General features: G+C 44.6%; 1 protein-coding gene across 1 annotated transcript in view; it reads left to right on the plus strand.

Moving 5' to 3' along the window:
- Positions 1-289: 289 nt before the first annotated feature.
- Positions 290-22,850, plus strand: part of SAMHD1 (SAM and HD domain containing deoxynucleoside triphosphate triphosphohydrolase 1) — a 30,270-nt gene continuing 7,709 nt past the window's right edge. Inside the window, exons 1-14 of the mRNA XM_072112224.1 lie at positions 290-543; positions 2,492-2,558; positions 3,033-3,105; positions 10,120-10,280; positions 10,529-10,644; positions 10,725-10,795; positions 13,020-13,181; positions 13,845-13,945; positions 14,457-14,565; positions 15,583-15,674; positions 16,342-16,457; positions 18,787-18,926; positions 19,014-19,118; positions 20,094-20,198. Coding sequence (XP_071968325.1) covers positions 348-543; positions 2,492-2,558; positions 3,033-3,105; positions 10,120-10,280; positions 10,529-10,644; positions 10,725-10,795; positions 13,020-13,181; positions 13,845-13,945; positions 14,457-14,565; positions 15,583-15,674; positions 16,342-16,457; positions 18,787-18,926; positions 19,014-19,118; positions 20,094-20,198 — 1,614 coding nt within the window. The 5' untranslated portion in view covers positions 290-347. The remainder of the gene's footprint in view (positions 544-2,491; positions 2,559-3,032; positions 3,106-10,119; positions 10,281-10,528; positions 10,645-10,724; positions 10,796-13,019; positions 13,182-13,844; positions 13,946-14,456; positions 14,566-15,582; positions 15,675-16,341; positions 16,458-18,786; positions 18,927-19,013; positions 19,119-20,093; positions 20,199-22,850) is intronic.

Raw genomic sequence — 22,850 nt, forward strand, 5'->3', positions numbered from 1 at the left:
TATGACTGTCTACTGTGTGATGTAATCTAGTGTGTATATATGTATGTATGTGTATACATATATACACGGCCTCGGCCTCTGCATGCTCCCGCCCGCCGTAGCATTCAAATTTCCGCCAGAGGCCGCATCTGCGGGAGAGCGCCGCCTATGGGCGGAGAGTCGCCGCACACAGTGACCGAGCAATGCCCCAGAGCAGGCACAAATAACTGCAGGGCCGTGCACGCCCCGCCCTCCTCGCGGGGAGCAGCTCGCACGCAATTGGTTTCCGATGCTACCGTGGGCGTGGTCTTCCTCGTGACGTCATTTGCCGGGTCCCTTCCCTGTTCTCAGTCGCCCGAGCACCGAGTATGAGCAGCATGAAGCGCGGCCGCCTGGAGCAGGGCTCCCCGGGGCTGCAGGACGGCTGTGTCACCCCCGACAAGCCCGCCAAGAAGCGCTGCCAGGAGCCCGGCGACGATGACGACTACGACTCCTGGGGGGTGGAGGAAGTGTGCCTGTTCCTGAAGAAGCAGGGGCATGGAGACCTGCAGGGGGTGTTCAGAGGTGAGAGTGCATGCTGGGAGTTGTAGTGCTGCAGAATCGCATACAACTTGCTAGAGAAGAAGTTGTGTACTGTGTACTGCTCCACATGCTCTATATGAAGCCTCTGATCACCTTGATAGTGCAAGGTTGTGCTCACACAAGTCACAAAGCTGAACCTTCAACTTCTTCTCTAGACTAGTAATATGGAAGATGACATAACTTATTACTATTATCACATCTGGTATCAGAACAGGCAGAAGTGTGATAATCACAGACCGCCCCTTAAAGGAAGTATTAAAGGCAGTGCTTACTATTAGTGTATCTATAGGTCAGTGATGGCTAACCTATGGCACTGGTGCCAGAGGTGGCACTCAGAGCCCTTTCTGTGGGCACTCAGGCCATCACCAGAGATGACTCCAGGTATCTTCCTGCAGTCCCAGACATCCCAGGACTTGCTGTGCACAGAGTTATTTTAAAGTGACAGCTCTACCTGGGACTATTTTCTGCTTTATTGGTGTCCTCAGGGGCTGGTATCAATGAAAACGGTGACAGAGAAGGGAGTATAAATCATAAATTACATTTCTGTGTTGGCACTTTGCAGTAAATAAGTGGGTCTTTGTTGTAGTTTGGGCACTCGGTCTCTAAAAGGTTCGCCATCACTGCTATAGGTGATCAGGATAAGAAGAGGGAGGGGGCAATAGTCTGCATCTATAGTGACCTTATGGAGTACCTGCATGCTCAGCCGCCATCTAAGTGTCTGGGCTGCATGTCTGCTACGCTGCAGATGGAGCTGTCCACTATGTATAAGGGGCAACAGTCTGCACTGACAGCTTCATCTAGTGATCATATGGAGTACCTGCATGCTCAGCCGCCATCTAAGTACCTGGGCTGCATGTCTGCTACGCTGCAGATGGAGCTGTCCACTATGTATAAGGGGAAACAGTCTGCACTGACAGCTTCATCTAGTCATCATACGGAGTACCAGCATGCTCAGCCGCGGTCTAAGTGCCTGAGCTGCATGTCCACTACACTGCAGATAGAGCTGTACACTAAGGGGCAACAGTCTGCACTGACAGCTTCATCTAGTGATCATATGGAGTACATGCATGCTCAGCCGCCATCTAAGTACCTGGGCTGCATGTCTGCTACGCTACAGATGGAGCTGTCCACTATGTATAAGGGGAAACAGTCTGCACTGACAGCTTCATCTAGTCATCATACGGAGTACCAGCATGCTCAGCCGCGGTCTAAGTGCCTGAGCTGCATGTCCACTACACTGCAGATAGAGCTGTACACTAAGGGGCAACAGTCTGCACTGACAGCTTCATCTATAGTGAGCAATTAGACTACCCGCATGCTCAGCCATTGTCTAAGTGACTGGGCTGCATGTCTGCTACACTGCAGATGGAAATTTCCTCTGAGTCCGTACCCCCTGCACTGACAGCTTCACATATAGCGACCGTATAGACTACCTGCATGCTCAGCCACCATCTAAGTGGGCTGCATGTACACTACACTGCAGATAGAGCTGTTCTCTTCTGGCGCTGTCCACTGTGTCTAGGGGGAAAAAGTCTGCACCCTTTATATTGATGACTTCTCATATAGTGACTGTATAGACTACCCGCATGCTCAGCCACCATCTGTGAATGGGCTGCACGTCCACTACACTGCAGATGGAGTTGTCCGCTCCTGGTGCTGTCCACTGTGTCTAGGGGGCAAAAATCTGCACCCCTAGCATTCATGACTTCACGTATAGTGACAGTATAGACTACCTGCATGCTCAGCCGCCATCTGTAATAGGGCTGCACGTCCACTACACTGCAGATGGAGCTGTCCGCTCCTGGCGCTGTCCACTGTGTAGCTCTCCTGATTTGTGGGGCGCATGGTTTTGTTCCCTCCCACAATCTTTTGTGTTTTTCTTTATAAACCCATTTAAAAGTTTTATACATTTTATTTTATTTACCTCCAGAAAATCTGATCAAGGGGTCGTCCCTCCGGTACCTGACAGAAGACCATCTGAAAGAGATGAATGTCGGGTAAGATGTTACATCATTTCCCATGATTTCATCCTGTATATCCGAGTCTTGCTTCCTCGTGCACGGCGCAGGACGGCTCCCGTGAAATGGACTCAGGACTGAGCTCTATCTTTTCTATGGCAATTGATGCGTGAAAAACGCATTGCACTTGCATGTGTCTCAGAGTGCGATGCGTTTTTGATGCATCTCCATAGACTTGTATGGTGCGTTTTTCACGCGCGTGACTTGCAAAAGTAGAGCATGCCGAGATTTAAACGCTCGTTAAAAAAAACACGTGTGTGTGCATGAAAAAAAATGCAAGTCTGGAAAGACCCATTGGTTACAATGCATTGAGTGCAATGCGAGTTCTGCACGCGCAGGAAACGTGCGTGAAAAATGCAAGTGTGAAAGGGGCCTTAGAGGGTAACTCCAGAATAACTGAACTACATTACTAGTACATTATTGGTAAACACCTTTTTTTTTTTTCTTTGCCAGTCCTGTTGGAAAAAGACTGGAATTGCTCCATAGCTTCCGTCTGCTGTACCAGAACCGCAGTCCTGATATGAAGGTAGGTGGTTATTTGTTGCAAGTGACCATCTCTAATGATGATTAGTCTCATAAATTTGCTATGGATCACCCAACATGCTGTGCTGTCAACTGGAGTTCCTGGGGCCTAGCAAATAAATTTCTATCTGTGGTCTTGCTATACATCTTCCACCCTACTAGGCTCTAAATTAGGCTGTATTCACATGACCTTATGGGGGACGTATGTATGGCCACAGACTTGGAACCGTACTGCTCCATACAAAGGATAAGGATTGGACATGTCCGATCATTCCCTGTGTGTACGGCCTGTGCGCCATTCATTTCTATGGAGAAGGGAGGGGTCACCCCTCCTCCTCTCCATCACGTTGTACGTATACCCGCCCGGCTATTTATATAGCACATACAGATTACGCAGCGCTGCACAAAGTTTGCCAAATCAGTCCTTGTCCCCAATGGTGCTCACAATCTAATCATCCTACCAGTATGTTTTGGAGTGTGGGAGGAAACCGGAGGACCCAGAGGAAACCCACGCAAACATGGAGAGAACATACAAACTCTTTGCAGATGTTCACCCTGGGACTTGAACCCAGGAACTGCAAGGCTGTAGTGCTAACCACTAAGCCACCGTGCTGCCTAAAGTGTGCTTTGTTTAGAAGCACTGCACTTATGTGGTAGATTTGTGGTAGATCTGCACCTGAGGGGGCTGGTAGATTATTAGGGTAAATCTGATGAGACATCCCCTTTAAACAGAGAAGCGCATGGGAATAGTGTGGAAAATACAAAGTGTGATGTGCAGCAGAGATATCTGGATGAGGGGTAAGTAAATATTTGCAGCAATAAATTACAGATAAGGAAACAATTTATTACCCTCAGATGGGGCTCTGCTTCATCTTTGATGTTCCCTGGAGATTTTAGGGGCAGATTCCTTGGGTGATGACCTAAGCCATGTGATGGGTTTATACCACCAGAATTTCCTGTCTAACTTTTGTAACTACATGTAATTCCACTGCCATGTGCAAGGCGTCTGCGTTCATTCTCAAAAAGGACACAATGTACAAACTGCTCAGCACCTCCTGCTCTATAACATACCGCCTGCAGATAGGACACTATGTACAATCTGCTCAGCTCCTCCTGCTCTATAACATGCTGCCTGCAGATAGGACACTATGTACAATCTGCTCAGCTCCTCCTGCTCTATAACATGCTGCCTGCAGATAGGACACTATGTACAATCTGCTCAGCTCCTCCTGCTCTATAACATGCTGCCTGCAGATAGGACACTATGTACAATCTGCTCAGCTCCTCCTGCTCTATAACATGCTGCCTGCAGATAGGACACTATGTACAATCTGCTCAGCTCCCCCTGCTCTATAACATGCTGCCTGCAGATAGGACACTATGTACAATTTGCTCAGCTCCTCCTGCTCTATAACATGCTGCCTGCAGATAATACACTATGTACAATCTGCTCAGCTCCTCCTGCTCTATAACATTTTGTCTACAGATAGGATACTAAGTTCTGCAGGAAAATTGCTGCTGATTTGGTGTTGAATGTAAGGAGGAAACCACATGTTGTTGAAGAAGATTCTGATACAGACTTGCATTCATTCTGCAATGATTAGGTATGAGGGGTCCAGTTCATGCTGCAGAAAACATTGACCAAACAATGACACTTCCTCCACCCCCTTTCACTGACTTCTTTGCACACTTTGGGAATATGATGTTGCCCAATGGACCCAAATAAATTGCACTTGCTTGCATCACTACTAAAATGAACTGTGGACCACTTCTTATTTGTCCACACAATATGGTCCTCAATATAAGGTACTATAGCACTTTTATTGTTTTTGCTAATGAGAGATTTGGTCACTGCAGAGTGGGCTTTCAGTGCAGATTTTCTTAAATGTCGAGACACTGTATGACGAGACAGATCCTTACCCTATTCAATGCTGATCCGGCCAGCAGTTCTGGCTTTAGTGTGTAAATAATTCCCCATGGAGATTATCCGTATTATCCTGTCCTCTCTTGCATATCTTTTGAGAGTTTGTGGTGTTGTAAAGATGCAATACTCTAGAAATCACACACTTGGAGCAAACAACTTCTCTTGCTATGGCTGACGGGATCACCCCTTTTTGGCAGCCTAAACGCTGTGCTGTTCCAAAAGAACTGAGACCTTCCGGCAAAAAGTTGTCCAGATAAAGGCCAGTCCAATAGGGTTTGTCAGATAATTAAGGAAATTAGTACCAAGTATCAGATTGACACCAATATTTTGCAGGATCTGAAAGTGTTCTGTAATTTTGACCAGTGTCTTTTTCCTTTATCTCGTACTGTAGAATATATACCGTATTTTTCGGACTATAAGGCGCACAAAAAATCCTTTGATTTTCTCAGACATCAAAGGTGCGCCTTATAGTCCAGTGCGCCTTATATATGAACCCTACTTACAGACAACAGCTGCCTGAAGCTGTGGACAGATCTGCCACCTGCTGGTCATTCATCCTTATAATCCAGTGCGCCTTATATATGAACCTAGACGTTTTAGCAGGCATTTATTGATGGTGCGCCTTATACTCCGGTGCGCCTCCGAAAAATACTGTACAATTTCTAAAAGAAACTTTCAATACTCCTATATTACTCGTGTTAGGATATATTCGAATCGGACTACACAATGACCTTGACATTTAGGAAATTGTGTGCTGTTCTCTAATTTTACCTTCTCTTGGGACCTTGTGTAATATCCTGTGTTTTTCTGTTCTGCGCCAGGGAATGTAGTGAAGAAATCGTTGGCAGCTCCTACATTCGCCTTATTGACTCAGGGCTTGAGATGTTTGCGGCTCTTACCTCAGCAGGTTTGGCGCTGGCAGTCAGTTTATGTAGCCTTGAGTTGTTATCAGTCTGGAGTATATTCTCCTTCTGTGCAAACAAGGTGTCGGCGTGTAAATTATATGATATAATGGTGCGCATAATCCTATCAGCTCTATGACTATTGGCTGGTGATAAGCCCCGCAGCTGATTACAGACCTTCATTATTATAGTCCGTACAGTGTCCAGCGTTAATGCCGCGTTCACATGTCTTTATTATGTATGACATATCTGTGACACTGAATGAGAACAACCCAAGTTAGTACTAACCCCCCCCCCCCCCTGCACTTTTTAATATATCACACAAGCCCACATTATTATAATGAATAAGGAAAGATTTAGTTAAAAGGGGTTATCCATGATTAAGCAAAAATAGCGACGGGCTGCACGGAAAAAATAAACATGTACTTATCTCCTGCGGCGCTCCTGGTGCCCCGCGCCGTAGTCCCTCTGTGTCGATCGTACAGGGGGATTTTACTTCATAGGACTTGATAGTATCTGTGTCCTCAAGTAGGCTGGAAAGTGGGGTCCCCATCCTTCTGCTCACTGGTGGGGGCCCCGGGGCTCACGCTGAGTGCCCTCCCTATACTCTTGCCCTGGACCCAATGGCTAGCAAACGGCTCATACAACAGCTGTGATTTCCATGGCCCAGTATATGAGTCAACTGCCGGAGCTGCAAATTGTGTACAGGGGGGAGGAAATAAGCTGTGACATCATCTATTATCAGTAGTGATGTAATGATGGGTCAGTGTTATCTATATAGAGGTCATTGTACAGGGAGGGGGAGGAGATAAGCTGTGACATCATCTATTGTCAGTAGTGATGTAATGATGGGTCAGTGTTATCTATATAGAGGTCATTGTACAGGGAGGGGGAGGAGATAAGCTGTAACATCATCTATTGTCAGTAGTGATGTAATGATGGGTCAGTGTTATCTATATAGAGGTCATTGTACAGGGAGGGGGAGGAGATAAGCTGTGACATCATCTATTGTCAGTAGTGATGTAATGATGGGTCAGTGTTATCTATATAGAGGTCATTGTACAGGGAGGGGATAAGCTGTGACATCATCTATTGTCAGTAGTGATGTAATGATGGGTCAGTGTTATCTATATAGAGGACATTGTACAGGGAGGAGGAGGGGATAAGCTGTGACATCATCTATTGTCAGTAGTGATGTAATGATGGGTCAGTGTTATCTATATAGAGGACATTGTACAGGGAGGAGGAGGGGATAAGCTGTGACATCATCTATTGTCAGTAGTGATGTAATGATGGGTCAGTGTTATCTATATAGAGGTCATTGTACAGGGGGGGAGGAGATAAGCTGTGACATCATCTATTGTCAGTAGTGATGTAGTGACGGGTCAGTGTTATCTATATAGAGGACATTGTACAGGGAGGAGGAGGAGATAAGCTGTGACATCATCTATTGTCAGTAGTGATGTAATGATAGGTCAGTGTTATCTATACAGTAGTCATGGTACAGAGAGGGGGAGAGATAAGCTGTGACATCATCTATTGTCAGTAGTGATGTAGTGACGGGTCAGTGTTATCTATATAGAGGACATTGTACAGGGAGGGGGAGGAGATACGCTGTGACATCATCTATTGTCAGTAGTGATGTAATGATGGGTCAGTGTTATCTAGAGGTCATTGTACAGGGAGGAGGAGGAGATAAGCTGTGACATCATATATTGTCAGTAGTGATGTAATGATGGGTCAGTGTTATCTATATAGAGGTCACTGTACAGGGGGGAGGAGATAAGCTGTGACATCATCTATTGTCAGTAGTGATGTAATGATGGGTCAGTGTTATCTATATAGAGGTCATTGTACAGGGAGGAGGAGGAGATAAGCTGTGACATCATCTATTGTCAGTAGTGATGTAATGATGGGTCAGTGTTATCTATATAGAGGTCATTGTACAGGGAGGGGGAGGAGATAAGCTGTGACATCATCTATTGTCAGTAGTGATGTAATGATGGGTCAGTGTTATCTATATAGAGGTCATTGTACAGGGAGGGGGAGGGGATAAGCTGTGACATCATCTATTGTCAGTAGTGATGTAATGATGGGTCAGTGTTATCTATATAGAGGTCATTGTACAGGGAGGAGGAGGAGATAAGCTGTGACATCATCTATTGTCAGTAGTGATGTAATGATGGGTCAGTGTTATCTATATAGAGGTCACTGTACAGGGAGGAGGAGATAAGCTGTGACATCATCTATTGTCAGTAGTGATGTAATGATGGGTCAGTGTTATCTATACAGATGTCATTGTACAGGGAGGGGGAGGAGATAAGCTGTGACATCATCCATTGCAGATGAACACGCTGATCAGTAGTGGCTACTACACAGATTCAGGGGCACTTTGTATTTTTGTCATAGCCCCCATGGTTGCCGAGATATTCGTCCCAATATCTGACCATTATAATCCTCTCTGCTGTCAGAGAGGAGGTGCTGGAGCGGAGGAGGAAGGTGTAATGATAATCTTCTCTTACAATGAGACCCTGAGAAGAATGTTAATAGCCACATTAATCCTCTGTAAGGGGCTTAAGCTGATAATTGCAGGTTATAGTTCTTTTTATTTAGAAAGTGACTTGAAAATGAAAGAAAAAAAGTCATTAAAATTCTTAAGTTGTTTACCATACATGGCTGTATGGGCCCAAGTTTACAAATGTAAAACACAGCCGCTTATGAGAAGCAGATTTCTGCCCAAGGCCGTAATAAAGCACCGGGCCAGATATTACAGGGTCTCCAGAGATCTTCAAAGGGCAAAACTGGGCTCAGAGCCTGAAGTGCACCCCCTCACTGTGACTGATAAGACTCTGTTCACAATGGTGGGGTTATGCTGGATCTGTTTCTAAATGGAACCTGTCCCTCCAAGGGCAGCCTAAGTCTAAAGAGAGGGACCAATTTAAGAACAAAATCTCTCTTCTACGTAACCCGGGGACTGTCTGTAATCTTTATTGCTATTATCCTATTCTGCAGCGGAAAAACAGAAAAACACAGTCTTATGGTACAATAGGAGCGAGGGCCCTGCCCACAAGAGCTTACAGTCTATGGAGTTTGGAGGAGGAAAAACTATCATGGACGTTATGTTACACAGGATATGTCACCAATACATGATAAGTGCGCACCTCTGAGACCCGAGCACGGGCAGTGACTCTCCTTTCTGGTCTGTGGGAGCGCACGCGGTTTCTGAGGTGGGATTTGCATAAATCGTGTATTTCTGACCTGTCCTGTGGATATGTTATACGCACCACTTTTGAGACTTGCCAAATATAGAGTCCATGGCTTTATTTAGGAGATTGGTGTGTCCCACCGAAATGGAGAGTTCCGCTTAAAGGGGGTTGTCCGGTTTGCGCAAATAATCGATAGTTTGTGTAATGAAAAGTTATACAATTTTCCAATCTACCTTCTGTATCAATTCCTCACTGTTTTCTACACCTCTGCTTGCTGTCCTTTTATAAGAATCTTCATTGTTTACTTTTTGTGGATAAAAAAAATGGCCCTTGGTCATGTCATGTCCCACAGGTGAATGGCTCGTTATCACACAGCTCTGATTACTCTGATATAATGAGCCGTGCACCTGTGTGACATCACATGACCAGGGATATAACAAGACGTGCATCTGTGTGACATCACATGACCAGGGATATAACGAGCCGTGCATCTGTGTGACATCACATGACCAGGGATCTAACAAGCCGTGCATCTGTGTGACATCACATGACCAGGGATCTAACAAGCCGTGCACCAGTGTGACATCACATGACCAGGGATCTAACAAGCCGTGCATCTGTGTGACATGATATAGTGAGCTGTGCACCTGTGTGACATCGCATGACCATGGATATGAGCTGTGCACCTGTGTGACATCACATGACCAGGGATATAACAAGCCGTGCACCTGTGTGACATCACATGACCAGGGATATAACAAGCCAATGCACCTGTGTGACATCACATGACCAGGGATTGGTTTCTATCCACAAGAAGTAAACATAGAAGCTTCCTGTTGAATGACAGCAAGCAGAGCTCTAGAAAATGTGAGGAATTGATACAGAAAGTTTATTGGAAAATTGTATAAGATTCTTGGCTATGCCTTGTTGGAAATGCAGAACTTATAAGACTTTCTTTGTTTTAATATCCTTGTTTTGCGTTTTAGGTCTTCAATGACCCGATCCATGGTCATATTGAGTTGCACCCCCTGCTGGTTCACATTATAGACACTCCTCAGTTCCAGCGCCTGCGATATATCAAACAACTTGGCGGCACCTACTTTGTCTTCCCTGGAGCTTCCCACAATAGATTTGAGCACTCCATCGGGTATGTAACCACCTCATTCCTGTACCATGCAGCGTCTTGTGTTCTCCTTTGTCCACACTCATTTACTGTGTAACAAATGTTCCGCTGGATTCCTGTTTTTTATGATATTTTAACGATTTCTATTCGTTTACAAGCTCCTAAACACAAGTAAAAATCAACATCGGTCTTCAACTGCAGTGTAAATGACCAGGCTGTGTTTATCTATTATATGGATTATTATATATAATGGTTCTCTCTTCCGTCTCCAGTGTCTGTCACCTGGCCGGATGCCTTGTTAGGACCTTACATGAAAGACAACCAGACCTCCAAATCAATGAGCGAGATATCTTGTGTGTGCAGATTGCCGGCCTGTGCCATGACTTGGGTAAATATCCTCCATGTGTAGACTCCTTTCCCCGCGGGATGAGTGAATGATGTGTCACGGAGAATTGTCTTATATTTCAGGTCATGGACCTTTCTCTCATATGTTTGATGGAAGATTCATGCCTCTCGCGTGTCCACAGAAGAAATTCAAGGTGGGTCACCACTCGTCAGACGACACGATAACCGTTAGGCTGCATGCACACTGCCGTGAGCCCGCCGCACCGTAGCACGGCGGGCACACGGCAGCGCAGGGAGAGGAGGTGAGCGCAGCTCACCCCTGCCCCTCTCCATAGCGATGTATGGCCGCGGCGCCGTAATACGGGAAAAGATAGGACATGTCCTATCTTTTCCCGGGCTACGGAGCGGTACGGTGCCGCACGTGTGCTGCACCGTATCGCTCCCGTAGGGCGCCGCGAGCCCATGGAAGTGTATGGGGGACGTATGTCGGCCGCGTATACGTCCCCCATGCTGTAGTGTGAATGTAGCCTTAGACAGACTTTTTCTTTTTGGTTTTTAAATTCTTTATTTAAAACAAAACGAGAAGAACAAAGATCTCACATTCCAAAAGAAGCGAACGCGACCAAACACGTGGCAAGATGAAACGCCACAAGTTAGATGACGACACAATGTAAAATAACCTGGGGTGCAAAATACAAGACCTATCCATATTGTCATAAAACGTAAAAAGCTTTATACAAAAAGGTCCCAAGCCAAAAAGCAGGACAGCAAGCAGATCGCAGGACAGGAGCAGAGGGAGAATAGAGAGGGACAAGTGAGAAAGAATGGGGGGTGGGGGGGACTAATGGGGCAAACACAAACCGGGAAACCCACAGGGCAACTAGTAGGCGGGTAACAGCACCTCGTGTAGGGGGCAGGTCAAAAGAGTTTAACATATGCCGCAGTCCCCTGAAACATAATCCATAGGTCCAGGGAGCAAGGAAAGAGTCCCGAGTGTGGTGTAGCAGGGACGTCCACCACTCTCCGAACATCTTCAACTGTGAAAATCCAGTGTAAAAGATCAGGAGGGAGGGCTGGAGGATTTCCAAAGGGCAAGGAAGCGGGCACAGAATTCCGGTAGAACCATATGGGGAGATTAGAGAGCTGTTCTAGGAATTAGTAAATAACACCCTCAAGCTCGTCCACAATGAGATACAAAACGTAATCTCTATTTTATTTTATGCTAATCGTCACCCTAAGGCCCCCATCACATGACCTTCATGGGCTACAACAACAAATTTGTGACTGGATTGACGGCTCCGGCGGCTCTGTCTTTTCCCCGGCCATGCATCGGCTTTTTGTTATGGAGAGGAGATGGGTGAGCCGCACCCAACCCTCCTCCACTACAGCTAGGCAAGTGTATGGTAGTGTGAATGCAGCCTTATAAAAAATTTGTATAAAATGATTGTTTTTGTATAAAATCAAAAGAAGGTCCTGTTTAGTTTCAATCTGTTTAATTGTCCAATTTCCATGACAAATGGAGCAAAAAAAAGGTTCATTCGAAGCACATCAGAAGAAATTTGGATTCTACTTGGTGCCCAAAGATCTACAGAATCTACAAATCTTCAAATGTATGCCCTCTTCTCTTAAACCCCCTGGTATCATTATGTTTATAGGGTAGAGCAGTGATCAAATATTTATTACCCATCCTATGTAAAACTCCTTCTGAATACTGAATGTATAGCACGTAGGTAATAGATATGACTGCAATTTCTGTCTTGGCAGGGTTTGTTTGCAGATGTGTTGCTATAGCAACAGACTACATAGAGTTGCTGTAGACACACAGTTGTAGGCCTTTTTCTTTAAAATTAGATTATAGATGTATTAAAAGATAATTGGCTCAGCTTCTGGGGATTTAGGGTCTGATAAAGGAGAAATTATCCAAGCTCTACTAACTGAGGCTGGATTCACATGACCGTAGCGCGGCGGGCACACGGCAGCGCACGGGGAGAGTAGGAGGGGGAGAGCACTGCTCACCCCAGCCCCTCTCCATAGGGATACATGGCGCCGTAAGCCGTGAAAAAATAAGACATGTCCTATTTTTTCATGGGGTATGGAGCGGTATGGTGCCGCACGTGTGCCATATATACGTCCCCCTTGCGGCAGTGTGAATGCAGCCTAAGGCTACATTGACCCGAATGTATGGGGGACGTATGTGCAGCTTATGTGTGTTACTGTACTGCTCCGTAGCCCGTAGGACATGTCCTATCTTTCTACGTGATACGGCGCCGCGAGGTGTATATTCCTATGGAGAGGGGCGGGGGTGAGCTGCGCTGCGCTCCGCAGCGCCGATGTGTGAATATAGCCTTAAAGTGCATATTGTCCTTCTGTCATGTCTATGGCTGTGCAGTTTAATCTACGATATTCTTACATTTTCAGCACGAGACGGCCTCTGTGCAAATGTTTGACCACCTTATTGAATCCAATGGGCTGCAGGAGGTAATGACAAGATACGGCCTTGTCTTGCCTGAAGACCTGAAATTTATTAAGGAACAGATAGCCGGACCTCTTCCACCTGAAGACTCTAGTCCCAGAACATCTGTAAGTAACTTGTATAGCGTAGTGGGGGAGATTTATCATAAGTTTCTGAGGTAAAATTGTTGTAGTTGCCGATGGAAACCAATCAGAGCTCAGCTTTAATTTTATAAACGGCTGTGGGAAAATGAAAGCTGAGCTCTGATTGGTTGCCATGGGCAACTGGAACAGTTCTGCTCTCAGACACTTCTGATAAATCTCCCCCATTGTCCTTTGTTGTATACCCGGAAGGATTCCCCTTTTTAGGTTTTTAGCTGATGAAATAAGTAGGATATTGATCATTCCACATACTTCTCATTGGTGTTATTTTGCCGATGGTCATGTCCACACCTGGCCTGACATTCATGGGAAACTTAATGGCTGCATCAAACGGCTATGATCGTATGAGCTCATTGGTATCCGTTTCCAATATAGCGCTAACAAGCTAATGGTTATCCCGATTTACTAAATTGGGTCTCATCCTAGGGATATGTCATAAATACTTGATAGGAGCAAGTGCCGCCTCTAGGTCTGTCACCTATTGGGAGATTGTGGATCTCATGATCTCCATATGCTAATTAAATGTCATTTGAATAATTCAAGATGGCCGTCCTCATGACCTCTGATAAGAAGATGGGCCTGTTTGGGTTTGCTGTCTTAATTTCTAACTCTTATATTCTTCGTTTACAGTGGCGTTACGAAGGTCGGCAGGAAGACAAAAGCTTTCTTTATGAGGTGGTGGCCAACAAGCGCAACGGGATTGATGTGGACAAATGGGACTATTTTGCTAGGTAACCGTCAACTTTGAATTATTGATTTTTAATTAGTTTCTGTATGTTTTTCTATCGCATTCAAAAATATCTTTCTTCCAGTTGGCCAGAACATTGCATATGATACTAAATCTTCTTCTAGGAAATAAGCCCTCAACAAATACAAAAAAACACAAAAATAAAATAATGGCTTTGGAAGGTGGGAACTGGTGAAGGCACCAATACACACTAGATGCTGGCCACTTATTGGTCCGCTATGTTACCCTTCTACAAGCACAATGTAGCAAATGGACTGTCCCAATGCCCAGACTCCTCCGAAAAAAAAGTATCAGGTGGTCGAGAAAGAGTCGAGAGGCCCTATAGACATTTGCTGGTTGACCTTCCCCAGAAATTCAGGCGATTTTTCATCACAATTTATATGGAAACCATTATATTTGTTTATAATATTTGTGTAAATGTGTGTAAAAATTTTTAAAAAATTTAGAAAAGTGCTGATCACTAGGAATTTTACCTTTAATTTCTTATTGCGCAGGGACTGTCACCACCTCGGGATTCAGAACAATTTTGATTATAAGCGTTTTCTAAAGTTTGCCCGAGTTTGTGCCGTTGGGAAGAAGAAACACATATGCACCAGAGAGAAGGTGAGAATTCGTTATGACATCAAGACGTCGGAAAACTGATAAATGTATTTTGTAGAAAGAAAGCCGTGCCGGATGTAGGGGAAGGGTAGTATTACATGGTGGTCCGACAGATGAACTGCTGTTCTTGCGATACAAAGACTGGTTGAATCTGCCAGTGCTCAGTGCTATGGCTTGTAGTAAGGGATGCTGAGTAGTATATGGACTAGGGTCATCTTCAGTTCTGTCCATTAGAAGACAGATCTGACTTTTGTTATAAGTGGAGGGAAGCCAAAAGGGGCAATAGGCAGCTTATTTACTTGCCAAGAAGTTAGAAGTCATTCTGGAGTTAAAAAACAAACTTTGTGGGGGATGAATTGCGCCTGTCACCAGCCCTGTGCACATGAAACCATCACTAGCGCCTTGTACAGCTCGGCATCTGTGTCAAAGTCTTCATCTTGTTTCTCCTGGTGGCCGTTTACTGGTCAGAAACCACTTTTAATCCCCATGTCCCTTCGTATCATTAAGTCATGGAGCCCTGAGAGTTGGCGCGTGCGTTGAACAAGCAGCCGCCGTCTAGACAGGAGGGTGAGGTTATTTTGAGGGGTGGCTGGTAGAGCTTGACTTCATGGCTTAGCTCCTCAGAATACGGCCCCTTTCACACGTCCGTGCGCTCCTCACCCCTCTCCTGACCATAAGAGGCTGTGCCGTAAATCTGTACGGGTCTGACCCCAGTACGGTGGTCAATACAGTCATTCAAATGGATGACCTTATTACCCATTGAAGTGGATGTATCCATGTGCCACCCGCATTAAAACGGTACGGTAAGGATGGCATGCGGCTGAAAAAAAAAAGTTTGTGCTCATGGGGCCTTGCACTACCCTCTTTCTACCTCCCCCTTTCTGCCCATAATGTAGACTGCAGCCGGTTCCTTTGATAAACTGAATATTTCAAAATAGTTTTCGTATGTAAATCATTTTACTCTATAATTATTATTCTGCCATAAACTTGTCTACCCCCCCCCCCCTACTTCTCTTATAGGAGGTTGGAAATCTGTATGACATGTTCCACACACGCAACTGCCTTCATCGACGGGCATACCAGCATAAAGTTGGGAACATCATTGAGACAATGTAAGGCCGGGTACTTATTCTTCATCATTCAGCTTTCTTACACTGCTCCACAACCAATTGTACCTGCCCGTGTAATATGACGGATGCCTTAATATTTAGTATTTCATGAATTTCTGCAACCACTCATATAGACTTGAAGGGAGAGTGGTCATGCAAACGCGGCAAAGTCTTCATTCCAATTGGCCAAACAGGGGGATAAGGGTCCGCAGAATCATGAGAGATCATATGGATACATCATATATACAGAAGATGGGGAAAACCCCTTTAACATAAGTTTAAGAGGGAGTGGTTCAGGGGGTTAACAATTGATATAGCAGTTTCCTACATTTCCCATAATGACTTGCATGTAACTTTTCCTCATTAGTCTCACTGCTGTGGACAATCACCTCCCACCTTGCTGCTGTTTCTTACATTATACACACTAGTCCTACATTTAGCATGCACCAGGCTGCTTTTACTGCTCTCGGAAGACCTTGTTTCTGACAATCTAGTTTGCAGACCATGAATATCATATGTCGAAGGAAACTTGGGATTTATGAAGAGCAAAGTAATAAAATCCAAAAAAATGTAAAAAAGAGAACCAAACTGTTGCTTGTATAAGTTTGAAGAAATCCTTGCTGAGAAGTTTTTGTGTTTTACTCCCCTGTGTGTTTGTGTTTTGGTTCAGGATTACAGACGCATTATTGAAAGCTGATCCGCATATACAGATAGAAGGATCCGGGGGGAAGCTCTATACCATCTCTGGCTCGGTGGATGACATGGTCGCTTATACCAAGCTGACAGGTGAGTCTGTGTCATGCTGCATAATGCGTGCATAAATCGCCAATGAAGAATGGAATGATGCCCATTGAGGATGACCTCTACATTGGGGGTACCCTTTGTATTATTACTCCAGTGCATTGCTCATTCCTCTCATATTGTTCCTGTTCCCACATTTCATCTCTCTGGTTCCTGGGTTGTAAGCGTCAGTAATAACACCGTTCTTCCTCCTGTTCCCACTAATTATCATCTTAATATTTTCACAATGCTGCACCGCATTGCCTCTACTCACTCTTCTCAGTCTATTGCCCAGCCCCTGCTCTTCGATCTGGCAGTGATCATGGATTATTATCTTCTTTAATCCAAACCTCTCACTTGCGTCTAAAGGGCTTCTCCTGAGCTGCACCAATTCTCTGGAATGCGCTACCTCGGACTATCAGACAAATACTCAACTCCTAAGGCTTAAAACTTGCTCTAAAAACCCCTCTCTTCAGAAAAGCTTATCGCGTTCACTAACTATGTGTTACTTTCTCTTCCTTTTTTTTTCTTTTTTTTTCTTCACTAACCAACCCTGTGCATGTAATCAATCCGTACATGATAACATTGTACAGGATTCGGTACTTTTAGCCGGAGACAGGATTATCTATTTATTTTATTCTTTATACAGAATGGCTAGACCATTGTACAAGCGCCGCCGCCTCCTGTGTCGCCTTTCCTCCTCGTAGATTGTAAGCTCTTGTGAGCAGGGCCCTCATCCCTATTGTGTCGGCTTTGGGATATGATGGTGACCTATAAATATGTATTTACTCATTTTACACTGAATAAATGTATGATTAGGTTTCCGGATGTTTGCTGCAATACGTGCAAGTTCAGGGATTTATGAATATTGAAACGTTATAATGAATACAGAAGAAAGCGAAGAAAGGTGTAACCTAAATAATTAGTTGGATTCTGATTACTGAGAGCTGGAGGCCATGTTTATATGATTATCTTCTTTAAAGGGGTTATCCAAACTGAAGTTATCCCATATTCTGGTACTAGACCCGTCAATGCTGTACGCCAAATACACAGATTCTTTACCATTCGCTTATTAAAGGGGTTATCTTAACTTAAGCTATCCCCTACCCACAGAATAGAGGATGATAAAGGAGATTGATGAGGGCCCGACTGCTGGGAACACCACTGATCACAAAATGAGGGACCCCCTGCAAATCTAGGAAACGGAGGTCCCATTCTCACTGCTTGGTTGAGCGGCAGGACAAGCGTGGGTCCTGTTGCTCCATTCAATTCTATGGGAGTCTCAGAGTTCTGAATGGAGAGCAAGGACCTACTAGGGAGAATGGGACCCCCATTCTCTTGGTAAGGGGGTCCCATTGTCGTGATTGGTGGGTATCCCAGCAGTTGGACCCTCACCGTTGTTATGAACAGACCCATTAAAACCTAAATTTTAAAAATCTGTACGGGTTCGGAACCCCCACCAGTTAACTGCAAAATCACCAGCGGCATTTAACCCCTTTCCATCACAGCCTTTTTTTCGTAAATTTTTCGCTCTCCACCTTTAAATACCTAAAACTTATTTCCTTTTTCCGTGTACAAGGCTGTGTGAGGGCTTATTTTCTGTGTAACAAATGTTACTTCTCAGTGATGTTATTTATTATTCCATGCCGTGTACTGGGAAGCTGGAAAAACATTGCAAATGTGGTAAAATTTTTGAAAAAAAAAGCATTTGCGTCACTTTCTCGTGGGCTCACTGTGCGCTGAAATTGATAAGTCTTCTTTATTCTTTGGTTCGTGGGCGTTAACAATAGAGATGTCGATCCTCAGGTTCAGTACGAACCCCAACTTTGTGGTTTGAGTGCACTCAGCACAACTTGTTATCCTGTGGATAAGGGATGACTTCATCATTTGTGATAATAAACTAACTGGTCACCTATAGGCTGGGCATTTAGCGTATAGCCATGATGGGAGTGGTTGCTTTTGTCACTGTATGAACGGCTAATTCTGGTAGAGGTTTAGCAGCGATCGGGGATCGCCCAGATATGGAGGCTCATCATGCATCATCCCACTTGCGTGTGCAGGAGCCGCACCCCATTTATAATTGGCATGCAAGTCATTCTGCATGAAAGAGTTAACATACAGTTGCTATGAAGTATAGACAATAGTCTGTACGTTATATATACAAGGAGTATAGACATATACAATGGTCTGGAATGTTTTGTGATCTTTGTTTTTAAAGAGTCTCTATGGAAAAACCAGTTTTGTGAAGTAATTGTTACGCTGGTAAACGGGCGATTACGTTACTTTGTTATGTAGTAATCTTATGTTGTGTCCTTTTTACCATTTTCCTTCCCAGATAATATTTTCCACCAGATCTTATACTCCACTGATCCTAAACTGCTGGAATCCGGAGATATACTACGTAAAGTGGAACGGCGTCAGCTCTATAAGTATGTGGGACAGACTCAGCCCAACGACGATGCCAAGATAAAACCGGTGAGATCACGACGTCCGACAATCGCTGTGTCTTTCCTATCCCATTATCTATTATCGGTTTTCTATTTACTGGTCTATGTTTTACAGGACGAGTATGATAAACTACCAGCCGACCTGGCCAACTGCACCCCGCCGGTGATTGTAGGAGGGGTACCGGACATCAAGCTGGACCCAGAAGATTTCATAGTGGATGTAAGTCCTCGTTACTTGTACTGGCCACAAACAGAGATTTGGGAGAATAAAAAAAGATTGGGGTTACTAAAATCAACTGCGACCACATGAGACCACACAAAAGCAGAAATAAAAAGAATATGGCACAAAATGAACACACTCAAGGAAGTTAAAAAACTGAAAAAAAAAAAACATATTTGGGCTCCATTCACAGGTCCGTATATGGCAGGCGTGAGCTAGCCATAGAAATGGCAGCCAGCTCACAACCGCCATAGAGGTGCATTATGCATGGGCACTGTGCAGCGAGCAAACGGTGTATCGCCACCGTATCCGAGCAGCGCAGCCTCTCTGGACAGAGTTGCAGCTGCTCCACTCCCTACGGAGAGGGGAGCGGTGAGGACGCTCATCCTTTCTTTCTCCACGCGGCTCATGGCACACAACTGCTGACACGGACATATGAATGGAGCCTAAAGGCTCCTGCAGATGGATATTGCAGTTGTACATCAGCAAAAAAAAGTTGACGTGTGGTATCCGTGTGCGGTCCGTATTCTATCCGCATCTGTTTTTTTTTTCACTTCTGTACTCCATCTGTTTTTTTTTGTTTTTTTTTTTTTCTCCAAGTCTGCAAAAAAAGATGGTTTTCTAATGAGCCCGTCACGTACATCCTGTTTTTGGTTTTGCATATGACCTGATGTTTTTTTCTTTGGGATCCTAATTGAGCAAAGAGTTTTGTCCTCCTTGGACATGGAGACACCAATGGAAGTGATATCCCATGCTCCGAGGAGGCCACTTGTAGCATGAAGCGGGTCCTGTGACCTTTCCGAAGCTTTTGGTCAGATGACCACAAGTACTGGAGCGATGTGGGAACCAGAGCCACTTACTTCCCTTTACCCATTATTGTTAAATGTTGAACATTGCCTTTAATTGCCCACATGACCCAAAAAGCATAGTTTATTCTTGTACATATTTTATTTTAACGTTTCATACTTCGTGTAGGTCATTCATATGGATTACGGAATGAAAGAGCAAAATCCAGTCAACAACGTGCGATTCTACTGCAAGTCTGATCTGACGAAAGCCATAAAAATCACAAAAGATCAGGTAGGATATTATAATAAATGCTTAACATAAAGCTATGATCGATGCCGTCCTAACCTCGCTATGGCTCTGTGCTCATAACCCTCTTCATTGTTTTCTCTGCTCTCCACACGTGACATATAGTAGTGAGATATTCGGTGATTGTTATCATTTTTCACCCATCTACTGTGTCTTTAAATCCAGTCTCACTCTCTGCAATGGTATATATCTCTGATTGCTGAATCATTTTTCACCCATCTACTGTGTCTTTAAATCCAGTCTCACTCTCTGCAATGGTATATATCTGTTAATTGCCCTATTATTGCATGTGTCTGTTTCTTTCTGTAACATTTGACCCTTTTCTGTCCTACCTGATTTAATATTCATCTATGCCCCTCAATGAGTTTGTTTTTCTCTGTTCAGAACTTGATCCACATGTGTTAAGTGTCCTAGATTAATTATTTTATGAGCTAAATGAGGGCCTGGTCTCTTGTCTTCTCTGGGTATAAATTTTGTGATAGTATAGGATGCTTGCATTCTTTGTTTGCTTAGCATAATATTCTGCTAAGTATAATAATATTCTGAGAAGTATGAAACTGCAGTTTGACATTGCAGTTTGACATTGCAGTTAGACAGGTAAGATGGCAGAGAAAAATGAACAATTATGTTTGTCTCAAAATGTTTTCCATTTTCTCCCTGTTTGCCATGGTTGTTTTACTTGCCCACCGCCCTTCTATTCCACCAGTACCAACTATCCATATCAATGCCTCCCTTCTTCACTCACCTTTCTTTACCACTCACACACTCTATACGTTATGTAACCAGACTAACTTATCACAGTCTTCTGCCATGAAGCAAGAAATAACTTCTTATAAATCTCTGCAGCATCTTTTGTCTCTTTTCTTTCTCCTTCTGCTTGCTGCAGGGGACATCTCTCCTAACCCAGGCCCACCTTCTGCTTATTTTAACACTTCACACAGAAACCCTGCTAACCTTATAAAGATTCAGTGTATCCCCTCTTCTCCTTCTCCACCCGTAACCCCTTTTAAATGTGCCCTATGGAACGCCCGCTCTGTGTGTAATAAACTAGAATCAGTTCATGACCTCTTTCTTTCTAAGTCTTTTGACATGCTTGCCATTACGGAAACATGGATCCAGCAGGATGACTCTGCCTCCGTTGCAGCATTGTCTTATGGCGGTTTACACTTTTCTCACTCTTCCAGACCAGAGAATAGGCCGGGAGGAGGGGTAGGCATACTCCTCTCTCCACAATGCACTTTCCAGGTCATTCCTCCTGTACCTTCTCTTACTTTCTCATCTTTTGAGGTCCACACCCTCAGACTTTTCCGCCCATTCTCTCTTCGTGTGGCTGTAGTATACCGTCCTCCTGGCTCACCCTACCAGTTTCTTGACCACTTTGCCTCTTGGCTCTCTCACTTTTTATCCTGTGACATTCCAACCATCATCATGGGAGACTTCAACATCCCTGTTAACACTCCCATTTCCCCTCCTGCCTCTCAGCTCTTAGCACTGACTACTTCTCTAGGTCTTTCACAACTCTGCGATTTCCCCACTCATAGTGAGGGAAACATCCTCGATTTGGTCTTCTCCCAACCATCTTCAATATCTGATTTTACCAATTCCTCCTTTCCACTTTCAGACCATAATCTCCTTTCTTTTACTTTCAATAATCCTTCTCATTCTCAGAATCCTTCCACCCATCACTCATACCGGAACCCACGTGCAATAGATACTCACCAACTCACAGAAAACTTACAGACTGCACTGCCCCCCATCTCCTCTTTCACCTGTCCAAACCTGGCTACTAACCACTATAATCACACTGTCAGAAGCGCCCTAGATGAGATGGCACCACTCACTATCCGAAATTTTCAACGCACACGCAGGCAACCTTGGCACACTGAACAAACTCGTTTCCTTCGGCAGTGCTCCAGGATTGCTGAGCGTCTGTGGAGAAAATCGCGCACATCTGCAGACTTTCTACACTTCAAATTTATGCTAAAAACTTATAACTCTGCCCTTCCCCTTGCTAAACAGGTCTATTTTACTAATCTCATATCCTCTCTCTCTAACAACCCCAAAAGGCTCTTTGATACCCTTCACTCCTTACTAACACCAAAGGTACAGCCACCTGTCACAGACCTTGGGGCTGAAGATCTGGCCGCCTATTTTAAGGATAAAATTGATTGTATCTGCCAGGAAATAATTGCTCAATCCACTCACCCCTCCAATCCCCTTCCCTCCCATACCTTATCTTGTTCACTCTCTTCCTTTGAGCCAGTCACAGAGGAAGAAGTGTCTAGGCTCCTTTCCTCTGCTCGCCCCACTACCTGCATCAGTGACCCCATCCCCTCACATCTGGTACAGTCTCTCTCCCCAGCAGTCACTTCTCACCTAACTAAAATTTTCAATCTCTCTCTCTCTTCTGGTGTCGTCCCCTCTTCTTTCAAGCATGCTATTGTTACCCCTTTACTAAAGAAACCTTCACTGGACCCATCCAATGCTACTAACTACCGACCAGTTTCTAACCTCCCTTTCATCTCCAAACTCCTGGAACGCTTGGTCTATTCTCGACTAACCCGCTATCTCTCAGCTAACTCCCTCCTTGACCCCCTACAATCTGGTTTCCGCTCTATGTATTCCACTGAAACTGCT

The sequence above is a fragment of the Engystomops pustulosus genome, chromosome 6 (assembly GCF_040894005.1).
Source record: "Engystomops pustulosus chromosome 6, aEngPut4.maternal, whole genome shotgun sequence".
NCBI lineage: Eukaryota > Metazoa > Chordata > Amphibia > Anura > Leptodactylidae > Engystomops > Engystomops pustulosus.